The 12739-nt window shown below is 38.2% G+C and overlaps 1 protein-coding gene across 4 annotated transcripts in view; it reads left to right on the top strand.

Moving 5' to 3' along the window:
- Positions 1-1464: 1464 nt before the first annotated feature.
- The window catches only part of GREB1 (growth regulating estrogen receptor binding 1), a 59618-nt gene continuing 48343 nt past the window's right edge, over positions 1465-12739 (top strand). For all 4 annotated transcript variants that reach the window (XM_065631365.1, XM_065631364.1, XM_065631362.1 and 1 more), the window contains exons 1-3: positions 1465-1621; positions 8302-8421; positions 9141-9317. In XM_065631365.1, coding sequence (XP_065487437.1) covers positions 1465-1621; positions 8302-8421; positions 9141-9317 — 454 coding nt within the window. The remainder of the gene's footprint in view (positions 1622-8301; positions 8422-9140; positions 9318-12739) is intronic.

Here is a 12739-nt window from a genome sequence, read left to right as displayed (position 1 = left end):
CTGTCAGTGAGGAAAGGGAACCGTAATCTGCTTTTTGTGTTGGAAGAGAAGATGCATCCTCACTTCTGCATTAGCACCAAGCATCTCTACCAGGCTTTACAGCTTCCCAATTACCCTTCAGCAAATGGACACATCAGTACCGCTCACTGCAAATTTTCTGTTTGATTTTGTGTTTATATGTGAATATTTTGTCAGTAGTGCCTGCTTCTTCTCTAGATCATGTTCTTAAATGCTAACTGCATGGTTTTATAATTCTTATTGTGCTTCTCTGAATACTATGTATATAATATCAATAGACTGTAACATCTAGTATTAACCATACTATATATATAGTATTAACATACTACAGAGAAGCATACAAGAATGTTATTACATATGTAAAACATGCTTTACAAAGTCATAAAAAGATATCCAAGTCCTCAGCTTTGTGCATTGTTTGTCTCAAACTCATTTTTCCATTGAGAGCAGAATGTGGTTTCATGGTGGTTTTGCTTTTTCTTGACTGATTCCTACCAGCTGCTTCCCGGCCGGCTGGTTTCCCCAGCGGCGCTGAGGAGGGGCTGGTCCATGTGTCGGAATTACTGCCACAAACAGGAAGCGTTCCATGCTCTCTATTCACAGTGACTTGAGGAGGGAAAGGACATGGGGCCCAGGGCAAGAACCACTTTGTACTAGGAAAAGAAAGCTGACATAGCTTTTGGTTATACTGGCTCATTGTACTCACTGTGGAAAGCAGGCGGCTGTTAAGTACGTGGGATATTCAGCTGGAATAGACTGGCTCCTCAATGACTAAATGAGTAAATTATGTGGTTTCACTAACAATAAAGTCCTAATAATTAAATGCAAAATCAAATATATAATCAATAATATCTCATTCTGAAAAAAAACCCCTCACATTTACTTCTTAAGGTGGGAAAGAAAATATCTGAGTTACAGCAATGCTACATTATTTATAACACAGCACCTCTAAAAGATGTGTCAAACTGCGTTAGCCAGGAGTTTTCAGCCATGGTGGCCCGTGCGAACTTAATTACACAAAACTGTGCTATTCCCCAGATCCTTTAACTTTTATTCTGTTCAAATCATGTAAATCAGAAAGGCTGTTTTACAGATGAGATTGCTGACTATTGAAAATGCATCTCCTCAATTGCTATATAAACCAAGGAATTACTTGAATCAGATTTCTAGTCACATCTTCAAGAAGGTGTCAAAACTTTCTGCTTTTCTGCTAAATTACAGAAAGCTGTTACTTTTAGATAACTTCCTGTAATTTACCAGCAGGATCTGCTCAGTGATGGCTGCAATGTTCTTTTCCTTTGCCTTTCTTTGTGGACAATGAAGCTTTTCTCTTTCATGAGAAATGTTGTAGTCTGAAATCAACACGCAGTGATCGAGTTCTGAGTGCTAAAATTGAAATTATCTTTTTTTTTTCTTTTCTTCTTGTCACTTTTTTTTTTTGAGAAGATGGGAAATTCTTACGCTGGTCAGCTCAAGACAACACGGTTTGAAGAAGTGTTGCATAATTCTATAGAGGCCTCTCTCCGCTCAAACAACTTAGTTCCCAGACCAATCTTTTCTCAGTTGTATTTGGAAGCTGAACAGCAACTGTCATCACTAGAAGGTAGGAAATAGTGAAATTTATATTTCTGGTCAAAGACAATTCTGTTGTTTGCTCTCCTGAGGCTCAGCACAAATATTTCAAATCAATACAGAAAACCAAAAATATTTAAAGGTTTTCTTTGGAATTTTTATGTTCTAAAATATATATTTATGCTAGAATTGGTTTATAAATACAAAATGCATTGTCTTTCATTTTGACAAAATTAAACTACTTGCTTCCTCAGATTTATTAATGTGCATAAACGGAAGTACTAGGAATTATTACATTGAATATGTGGAGGAATCTTTGGAGATTTGGAATATAAATCTGCTATCCTCTTATTTATCACACGCTGCTGAAAGTTATACAGTAAATGAGGGTAAACGTGATAGATTTATAAATTATATATGCTAAGACTAATTTTCATTGTGAATAAATACAGCAGAAATTCTTTTAGCTTTTAAGAAGATTTATAATTACTTTGGGCATAATATTTTAGTTATTCTGCAGTTGCAAGGGTAAAAATTTAGTATGTGTTCTCTCATAAAGCCTGCACAAGTCGGTTTTTAACACATGGGATTTCTCACTGAATTTTTGTATGTGTTTAGAGCAGCCTGCTTTCTGAGTTTCATTTACTCAGTCTTTTTTTTTTTTTTTTTGGAAGTAGTATAGTTTAAACGAAATGTGTAGATCTCATAAGCTAACTCATGATACAATTTGCTGGTTTGCTGTGCTGTTATGTGTAGTAGTCTCACGGTTTTCTGCGAGTTTACTGGTGTGTGCAGAACATTGGCAACCTGGTGCAAGGCTATGTTTAATAATTTCATTATTTAGCCATTCCTGTCACCAGGGTGGTGTTTCATTTCTTTTGACTACATCTACTTGGTTGTTCCTCATGTGGGAGAGGTCTACATGCTCATGTCATGTACTCCAGCCTCATTGTAAATTAAAATCTCTACTTCTCGCTATATGAATCCCTGTGCTCTGAGGGCCAGGAGGCATCTGAAGCAGAGAGCCATCCTTGGGGTCTTGTATAAGCCCCTGTCCTCCCCTCTAATTGTTATCTTTCCTTGGTGTGGTGGGTTGACCTTGGCTGGATGGAAGGTGCCCACCAAGCCGCTCTGTCACTCCACTCCTCAGCAGGATATAACGCGTGAGAAAATAAGACGGAAAAAACTCATGTGTCAAGATAAAGGCAGTTTAATAAAGCAAAAGCAAAGACTGCTTGTGGAAGCAAAGGAAAACAAAAGGAAAAAAGTACTTAGCCGATGAGATTAATCTAATATCATTACATATCTGTCATGATAATTTATGCCTAAAATAATTTGTGCAAAAGAGACTGTACTGTGCCTGCAGACAAGTTAAATGAACATGTTGGTCCCTTCTAACCTAGGTGTTATTTTTTTTGCAATGAACTTACGAACACATATTTTCCAGTGAGAATGGTTTTCCAGTCTACTTATTCTATAATTTGGCAAAACCATGCATATTAGAAAGGTATGCCTTTATAGTAATTTATATAATTAAATTTGCCTATAAAATTATTTGGAGTTAGGTGAATGTACTTTTAATTCACATAAGATGGTTTAGACAAAATGTTAGATCTCCTTGGCTACAATAATAGTATTTTTTTAATTCTGTTTTTGTTTGTTTTCCTGCCTTTTTATTATTGCTGTGTTTCCTGTCTTCTTCAGGACTAGCAAATTCATGTTGTGCTTAGAATAGTCCAAAAACGTTATTATTTAAACAAACCTCTTTCTAGATTTTTCATTTTATCAGGAAGCCTTCAGTTTGCTGTGTTCTTACTGGTCATACATGTCTAATGAGGATCTTCCGAAGTCTTCTGAATTTTCTTAGCCTTTATAATTACAGAACATATCTGCAAATAATAGAATCACAATTGTTTTCATTGGGAAAGACCTTTAAGCTCATTGAGTCCAACTGTTAACCTAATACTGCCAAGTCCACCTCTAAACCATGTCCCTAAGAACCTCATCTATGCATCTTTTTAAACACCTCCAGGGATGGTGACTCCACCACTTCCCTGGGCAGCCTGTTCCAGTGCCTGACAACCCTTCCCATGAAGAATTTTTTCCTAATATCCAATCTAAACCTCCCCTGGAGCAACTTGAGGCCATTTCCTCTTGTCCTATCAGTTACTACTTGGGAGAAGAGACCAACCCCCTCCATGCTACAGCCTCCTTTCAGGTAGTTGCAGACAGTGATAAGGTCTCCCCTCAGCCTCCTTTTCTCCAGGCTGAACAGCCCCAGTTCCCTCAGCCGCTCCTCGTCAGACTCGTGCTCCAGACCCCTCACCAGCTTCATTGCCCTTCCAGTAAATGGTCTGGATGTTCAGGAGCTTTCTAGGAATGTACATGAAACACTTTAAGAGGTTTAGCATTCTTGTATACATCTGCCTAGTTATTACCACACGAACTACAAATTAAACCTGTGGACTGGATTGCCAGTTATTAGAAGTCATTATCTGCAAATCAGTGACGTTCTTTGATCCGATTCTTCACTTCTGAAATCAAAATCCCATTTGAATCACAATCACTTTCACAGTTTCAATTCTCTAATCACGTCCTGTTTCTCAAATACAAACGACCTTTCTTCCATTTTTTGCTTGAGTTGTCAGATTCATTTGGGTGCCACCTTTTAGGCCTGTGTATTATGTTTGCGCCAAAGAGGTGTGAAGCTGATTTCAAAAGTTAATGACAAGTGTTATTTTTCTGTTGGCATCCAACTCCTATAGCCCCGTTATCACTGGGACATCAGTGGAACAGGCTGGGAAGCAGCGTGCAAAGCAATGCAGAGCAACAGAAAAACACTCGGCTCCATGGCAGGGAGATTGTTCATTGCATGGTTTTGTATTCAGCTCTGGTAGCAGCACCACGTTCTGATGGGAGCTTTGCAGCAAACTCCTGTCTGTGGTTGACTGGTTCCTTCCTTGAGCTGCATTTAAGGCAGGCTGTCTGTCCATTGATAAGATATATTTTGTGGCTGGTGATTCAAGCCTTGATGCTGCAATCAGTTTGTGGATCATATCAGCCCTCTAAGTAGTCCCACTGAGAAAAAAGTAAATACATATTAAAAAGTTTGCAGAACTTAGCTTATGTTTAAATTATACCTTAAGGAGAGGAGAATTTTCCATGTGAAATGTCTTAATCACAACTGTATAAGCATAAAGGTCTAATAAATCTTTTGTGAGAACTGAAAATAATTCCTTAGAGCAAACAGTATTGTTTATGGTATCTGTGAATAAATTTAAATTCCATAAATTATGGACAAAGTCTTCACAGTAAGTCTTGGTTTAATGGAGCTATATCGAGTTACATCAGCTGGCTGCCTGGCTCTGTAACATACAACAGAAGAGCTATGGTTGTAAGTCCATTTTTGCCATCATCTTGTTTCTGGTTTTGGGTGCTTGATTTTGTGTTCTCTGGGGATTGTTTAAGAAAATAAAATGTGGAATGGCCATATACAAACATAGAGTTCTTCGAAGGGGCCCTGCTTTAAAAATAAAACAGAAGCAGAAAATGTAGATCTGTTTTAAAACAAGCAGCAAGAACCCTAATGATGCCCTTTACAGGTGACAGCAGCTCTTGTGTATTATAGGTACTCATTTGGTCTTGTACTCTTTTCATTTTGGGCTGAAAGTTCTGTAGCTTTCCTATTCCTTAGTCTCCACTTCCATTTCTTGTCTCTATCTTTTTTTTTTTTTAATGTGAAAGTACTTGTTATGGATGAACAAACCAAACAGTTTACCACTGACCAAAGGGGGAAATCCCACATCCTGCCACCGCCACTCCTCCTAACCATATCTTCCCATTTTCTGCCTTTTCATCAGTTTGGGCATTTGTTGGATCTTACACTGAGCTAATTTAATACGCAAACCCACTAAAAAAACCTGTTTGGTTTAGTTTGCGTACTTAGTTGGCTGCTGGGTTTGCGAGCTGGGATGGCTCAGCACGGGCTGCAGGGAGTGTCAGAGCTGGCACAAAGAGGCTGGGAGTGTGGGGAAAGAGAAGAGAGCCAGACTCACCCCTTTTTCATTGCATTTGGATGTTAGCCAAGGTTAAGTCATAACATGTAACTTACCCCTGACTTAAATAGCAAAAAATGGAGAGCTTCACTTTTCCCTTCATTCATTTTCAGCATTTTTGTCTTTGGGCTACACTCTTAATGTTCTGTCCTTATCTGTGTGCACCAGGACTGAAGCTTGATGTTTAGATACTTAAAAGTAAACATACCTTTCAGATCCTCTTCTAGATTGGAGTGTAGGATGTAAGTCTCAATAACCTTTAGAGACAAATCTTCAAACTCCAGATTTACTTCCTTCAGCTTCCTCCCTAATTCTCATTTGTCCTGTAGAATTTGTTTAGCTGATTTTACAATCCTTTCTCAATAAAATAGAAAGTTACTCTGAAGAGGATCATTGAGAAAAAAAAATCCTTGATGAATATCCTATGGGATTCTTAGTGCCTGATCCAAAGGCAGTCGAAGCAAAGAGAGTATGTCCAGTTAACACTGAGCTTTGGAGGTTGACTGCAGTGTGCTTCATCGTTTTTCTGCTTCAACACTAAAAGCTGGATCAACAGAATAATGTAGGAGCCTAACTGCTATTTTACTTTCCCAAGTCCAAACAGCTATTTGACTTCTTTCTGATCCTTAAGTACCTGCAACCCTTCACGACCCTGTTTTGGCAGTGAAAGCTGTTTGTGTTTGCTGCAGGCAACAAAAGCCCCAGTGGGTTCATTTAGTACTTGTGCCTTATGTCAGTTGTATATAAGGCTGGATCTGATGTGAAATTTTCCTTAGTCCAGTCTGTAGAAGTGTTTTCCCCATTTACTATTTAGCTGCACTCTCTTCCTTGTCAGCTTTGTCCCATTTGCCATGAGGGTGTCTGAACCATAAGAGAAGATGGAGTCATTACTCAGGATGTTTCGCTGGAGCTGTTGTGTTAGGCATGAAAAAATTATTGTCCTATGGGTAGAGAGAAGGAAACAGGCAGTCCCAAGTTGAAAGGCTGAAACATACACCAATAATATGCGGGTGAATGCTCTTAACAAGGAAGCTATCAGGTAAAAATGCTAATTGAGGTAGACAGCACATCAGAAAAATCATTTACAGCAGAGAATCTGAAGAAAAAACACCTAAAGCCCTCTAAAAAATGAAGCCTTGTGCTGGTTTGACTGAAAATGGGTTAATTTTCTTCATGCAGTTAGAAACCTTTCTTTTTCGTAGTTAGCACGGTCATTATTTGGACTTGGTTTGAGAACAAGAGATAACACCCCAGACAGAGTTAATGTTTTTAATTGCTCTGGTCTGAGAGCCAAGGACATTCTGAGCTCTGCCCACAGGTGTGAGGCACCGAGGAAGGAGGGCATGGATGGAGCAGAGCTTGACTGACATCCAGACTGATCAATGAGAGTATTGCATCCCATTAGTGTCATGCTTCATGTATAAGGAGAGTCAGGACCTTCAGGGTGGCTCTTCTGCTCTCTGTTGCTCTCTCTCTGAGACGCAGCTGGGGGAGTTTCGGTCAGGATGTTTAGTCCAGCCTTTTGCTGTTTTTGCAGAGGCCTCTGGGCTTTTCTGCCTTTTTCCTTTTCTCTCTATTTTGGATCAGCTGTTCAGGATTGGGGTATGGCTTCCTGGAACTAGCTGCTTAGTGTGGATGGAGTTCTTGGGGAATTGCCTTGAATATATTTTATTTCTATTTTATATATATATATTTACTAGTAGTGTATTAGTATTTTGTTATTTTATTAAACTGTGTTTATCTCAATCCAAGTTTCCCCCTTCCCTTTTGATTCTCTCCTCTGTTGGGGGGGAAGGGGGTGAGTGAGCGGCTATTGTGGTTGTATTGCTAGCTCGGGTTAAACCATGAAAGCCTATATCATGTGTTCTTCTCCCCAGCATTCAGTATTACCTGCCAGGCTGGCACAGTCCATGCACAGGCTGCTGTGAATCATCTTCCCAGACATGTGCCTTGACATTGCAGAGGGAGCAGCAGTGCTTTACTCAGAGCTCCACATTCTGCTCGGGGACAGACGACCGGAGAATTAGGTGTTCTTAACATGGCATTGGCTGTGGTGAACGTGGTTTCAAAAAGGAACCGTTTCTTCAGTTCCCTGTAGAATATCAAGGACATGGTCAATACCTAATTAATAAAATCTGTACTTGGACTGTAGCCAGGACATTCTAAAGTGCTAAGAAGTAATGACTTTGGGTTTATATTAGCTGTTGCTATTATAAACAAAGGATACAGTGTTGTGATCAACAAGAGTTCAAACACTAAGAAGCCATTAAAAATCATGAGATTAGCTTAACAATAATGAGACTTTAAAAAATAATAAATTGAAGCTTCTTTTTATTTGTCCTCCAGTTTTTTTTTTACTTTCACAGATGCAACTGGGTCATTCTTTTGAACATGCTTTTTGCACAGGAACATGCTTTATGCACAAGAGCTAAAAGCTTTATTTTTTGAGGAAAGATGTTCAATTTTAAGCATGACTGGAAGTTGGAGCTTTAAGGAAAACAAATATCTGAAGAGTTGGCAACAGTAAAGTTATTGTCAAGAGGAGAGAACCATTTTGCTGTAATACTTTCTGTAACTGGGTCACCCTGCTCACTCGTTGGTTTGTTGCCAGCATTTTCTGTTGTGTCAGAGTCATTTGTGTTGTGATAATTTGTAGCAGGCAGCAGAGCAGATAATGAGGAAGAAGAAGAAGAGGAGGAGGAAGAAAGCTCAGAGTCAAGTAGTCCTGTTTCTTACCAGATGAAGCCTCCTCCAGAAGGATGTTGCACTACTGATGGTAAGAAATGCACTAAACGTGTTGTCAGATGGCATATGTGCTACTGAAAAGTGTAGGATTAGGGCAATTTCTCCTATAATTCATCAGAATGAGGTAATATATACAGTAGAAAAATCCTGAAAATGTCAGCGTTTGTTACCTGCCAGATAAAGCTGGATTGCTCTTGGTTGCGCTTATATTTTGCAGAGTGTTTGCCCAGCGTGTCAGATAAGCATTTGTGTTGGAACGCCTGACATGAGGACAGAAGCTCGGTTCTCTTAGGCAATGTGACCTTTATAAGGTTGAGTTTACAGGCATCGTGTTTGCTGAAATGAATGTGATAATTCCTATGGCTTTATCACTGCTCTTTTTTATTTAAAGAGTACCTCATGCAATGTTGCTGTAAAAAATATTCAGAAACCCAGGAAAAGCCAGTGAAATTCACCAGATGTTGAATTTTTGAATGTCTGACCTGATTTATGATGATGTTAGTAGGTTGCAAAACATCATCAAGAGAAACTTCACTGTACATTTTCAGATTTGTGTTTGTTTATTGTACTGGTAGTGTCTGTTTATGGCTGGCTGAAGGCAGGGAACACAATTATTTCTTAGTTTGCCCTTGACCTCAGAGGACACAATGTTTTTATTAAAAATATAGGAAGTCTTTTAATAAAGGCAATTTGAGTATTAAACAAAAAAATCTTGTCAACTTAAAAATACATTGAATGATTTTTTTCTAGGTTTCTGCCAGGCTGGTAAAGATTTGAGACTGGTTTCAATTTCCAATGAACATATTGAGGTACCATCAGGGTTTTTACTTGTTGGTGCAAAGTCACCAAATTTACCTGATCACCTTTTAGTGTGTGCTGTGGATAAAAGATTCCTGCCAGATGACAACGGGCGCAATGCCCTGCTGGGTAAGTGTCTGTGATTGCAGTAGTGGATGCTTCTGCGGGCTACAATTGATAGCTAATCTTTTTTTGCAGAGTGAGTTCAGCAGATTTCACTTCCATTTCATGTCTACAATAACACTCACTGGTGATGCACAACAAGATAACAACTCAGAGCTGGCTGTGTTTACTTTGGAAAGATACAGAGTGAGCCAGTTCATTAGAAATGCTTCATCACCTTCTATCCATCAGTCCAAGGCTAAAGTCTGATCAGTTTATGCCCCAGTTGCTGGAACTGCACATCTGGTAACTGGACTAGTCAAACAGCTGCCTGTCTCTATTTTAGCTTTCCAAATACTAACATGGACAGTCTGTAGGTCTGTCAAGTAGAACTTTCAGGCTACTATATGTATGTAAACAGTTTGATGATAGTTTGCACTAGAAAAGTTTATGACCTTTTTTATTTATCTTTTTGAGATATTAATAATATTCTCCCCTGTGTTTGAACAACAGAATGGGTTCTGGACCCTAACCTATGACTCTGCTATTATCACAATATAAATAAATATGAATGATTATAAGTTGATTTTTTTCCTAGATAAGTAATCAGGTAATACTATATTTTTGAATAATACTGTTTTTAAGATACTCTAATTTCTTGCTTTTCGTCTTTTTAAAAATCTAACTTCTGACATACAACTCAGTCCTTCTGTTTTTATTATAGCCTATCTGATGGCCATTAGCCTCATCCAAATCAACCCAAATAGGCACAATCTGCCATCATGTGAATGAATGAACTGAATATCAATGTTATGAAAGTGGAATAGTTTTTATATTGGGACAAGTTGTATTAATATATAATTGGGTGGAGAACTCTTTGTTCAATCAGGCACTTTCATGTTCTTATGTATTATTTTCTTAGTTAGTTAACCAAAAAATGCTGTATCGTGTCTCTGTACAAGTCCAAGATTTAAACAGCGAAAAAGGAAACATTTGTCTTGTCGTTTAACCATTTTCTTTCACAAACACTGAGGGATATGACATGAACTCATTTACCTCAGTTTGAGCAACTCTTCAAGGCGTTTGAGATGACAGTGTAGTGTGAAGGTGCATAATGTAATTCCATGTACAGTAACTTCTCTCCTCATGTGATCTTGCAGGGTTGGATTGGTCACAGTACATTTGATCAGTGACAGTAAAAGAATTAAGGGGGTTGTAAATCACCCACGTGTTGCCATTTTAAAGATAAAGGCAGGAATGTTGTACCTCTCAAGTCATTCAGTGCTGGCACAATTAGCAGCTTAAGCTCCTTAGGCTGTTAGCAGAGAGGAAGTAATGTATTTGTTAATTGCATGCTAAACAAGAACAGAAAAAAACAACAGGACCATAACTGGGAGGTTTTTATGCTACTTGCATCCTCAGCTTGCTTATTTAATACATTTTAGTTTCCTGAAGCCATTTGAATGCTTATTTTTGGCTGTTGTTACACACTTAAACACCAGTGAATCACATTCTTTCACAAATAATTTTAGTAATTCTGTAGGATGACTTTTATGTATTTTATAACAAGCTTAAATATGAAAGAACTTACTTTAAGATGCAAAGTCTTAATCTGAAAGCTGGGAATAAAATAATGTTCCCAGTCCCTAATCTAATGAAAAAACATGATATATCTTATTGATGTGAGGATTGCATTCTATTCATACGATAGATCATACTGTAGATAGAAGTAATCCTGGTTCTCATACACTGATTCAAGTCAAATCAGGGTACAGACATGAATAGTCTCACAGTTTCAGACACATAGTGAGATAAAAGACAGAGCCATTCTTGCTTTAAAATCTCTGTCTATTAGTATAACACAGTGACCTCTGCCCTGTGACAGATTTAAGTTGAAAACATTTAATATGAAGAAGGGACGCTCTTTTCATTGTCTTACTTTTAAAGATAGGATAGAAGGTTTATTCTTGGTATTCTGAGTTTAGGCTATTCTCATTCAAACATGCTGGACTTTTGAAACAACATGGAAAGTGGTCCCTTCAAGCCTTTCTAAGTTTAGAGGGAAATGGAATTGGATTCATGCTGAATTGAAATGAGCTGTTATCATGGATCAGAGTATATCCCACACTTTTGGTAAGGCGTATTGGTGATACAGGCATGTCACTTGTAACCGTTCAACCCCAATGTTTTTTCTAAATTTCATGTGTTTTTTTTTTCTTTTTTATACTGTGTTTTTGTAAGGCAGCTGTTACTCAGTACTGTAGATTTTTTCCAAAATAATTTATTCGAAGGGAAAAAACACTAATGAATTACCCAATAGTTTCCTGATTTCTCATAGTCCATGTTTGTGAAGATGCCTGTGGAACATACAAAAATTCCGGAAGAAAACAGGAAATGTCTCAGTATTTCTGGGCTTTTGACTTATGGTCTTGTTCCCATTAGGGGCTGTTGACATTGCCTCGGGGGCATGTGCCAATTTATTGATTATGCTAATAAGTTGTCCCACCATCAAGGCATATGTGCTTGTGATTTGGAAGTCATTTCTGTTGGAGGTTGTTTTGTTTCTTTGTTTTTACAATTGATGTATTATTCCATAGAAAAAAAAATCCCACTTTCTGGAAAACACTGTATTTTTGGCAAGCGAAAAGTTCTCTGTGTCTGAGCATGTAGCTTGTAGGCTTCTGTTGATCAAGTTAGATCACAGGTTTAACTACTCTGCAAAACAGATTCAGCTTTTTGCCTTTAGGGAGCTGTTTCTTGGGGTTTTTTTCGACCTAAAGGAATGCTTAGATGGAGGAAGCACTGCAATATTTATTGTTCTCTACCGAAAGCACCTAACACGTACCACTCCCAAAGGTTTTTTCTCTTTTGGGTTTTTTCCCCGGTTCTTGCTCTTAAGGAGACTGTTCCATGATAAACAAAGCAGCCATTCACCCATCATTTTCCTTCCCAGAAGACCAAACAGCTGCCCACTTTCCTAGCAGGGAATAAGAAATCCTTTTTTTCTCGATGGGTCCCTGAGGTCAAAATGACAGAGGAAAAGATTAGTTTGATTGCATGTAAGCTGTACGTAAGAAGAAACGTAGTATAAAATACTGTGGCTGGTTGTGTTAAAATGTACAATGTCCTGTTGGGCTTTTGTAATAGTAGTGAGTTTCTCTCCAGTGGAGCTCTCTAGCTTGACCAAATTGATTTCATTTGTTTTTAAAATTTAGGACTTCAGTCTTCTTCAGTCTTCAAATGGAGCTGTACTAAGTAGGAGGGAAAAATGTGGAATATTGTCAATATCTGTATGCTTTTTCTTGTGAGTAGGACTGAAGAGGAGGAATACTTTTGCTGAAAAGTTGAAAAGATAATAATTCTTTGTCTTAAGCAAGCTGCCAACTTTCAGCAAAAATAATAACGTTAATGAAAAGCCTGTTATTCATTTAAAAGAGAAACAGGAGGAT

The sequence above is a fragment of the Caloenas nicobarica genome, chromosome 3, assembly GCF_036013445.1.
Source record: "Caloenas nicobarica isolate bCalNic1 chromosome 3, bCalNic1.hap1, whole genome shotgun sequence".
Classification (NCBI taxonomy): Eukaryota; Metazoa; Chordata; class Aves; order Columbiformes; family Columbidae; genus Caloenas; species Caloenas nicobarica.
The sequence above is the reverse complement of the archived record's forward strand: the minus strand, read 5'-3'. Positions and strand labels throughout refer to the sequence as shown.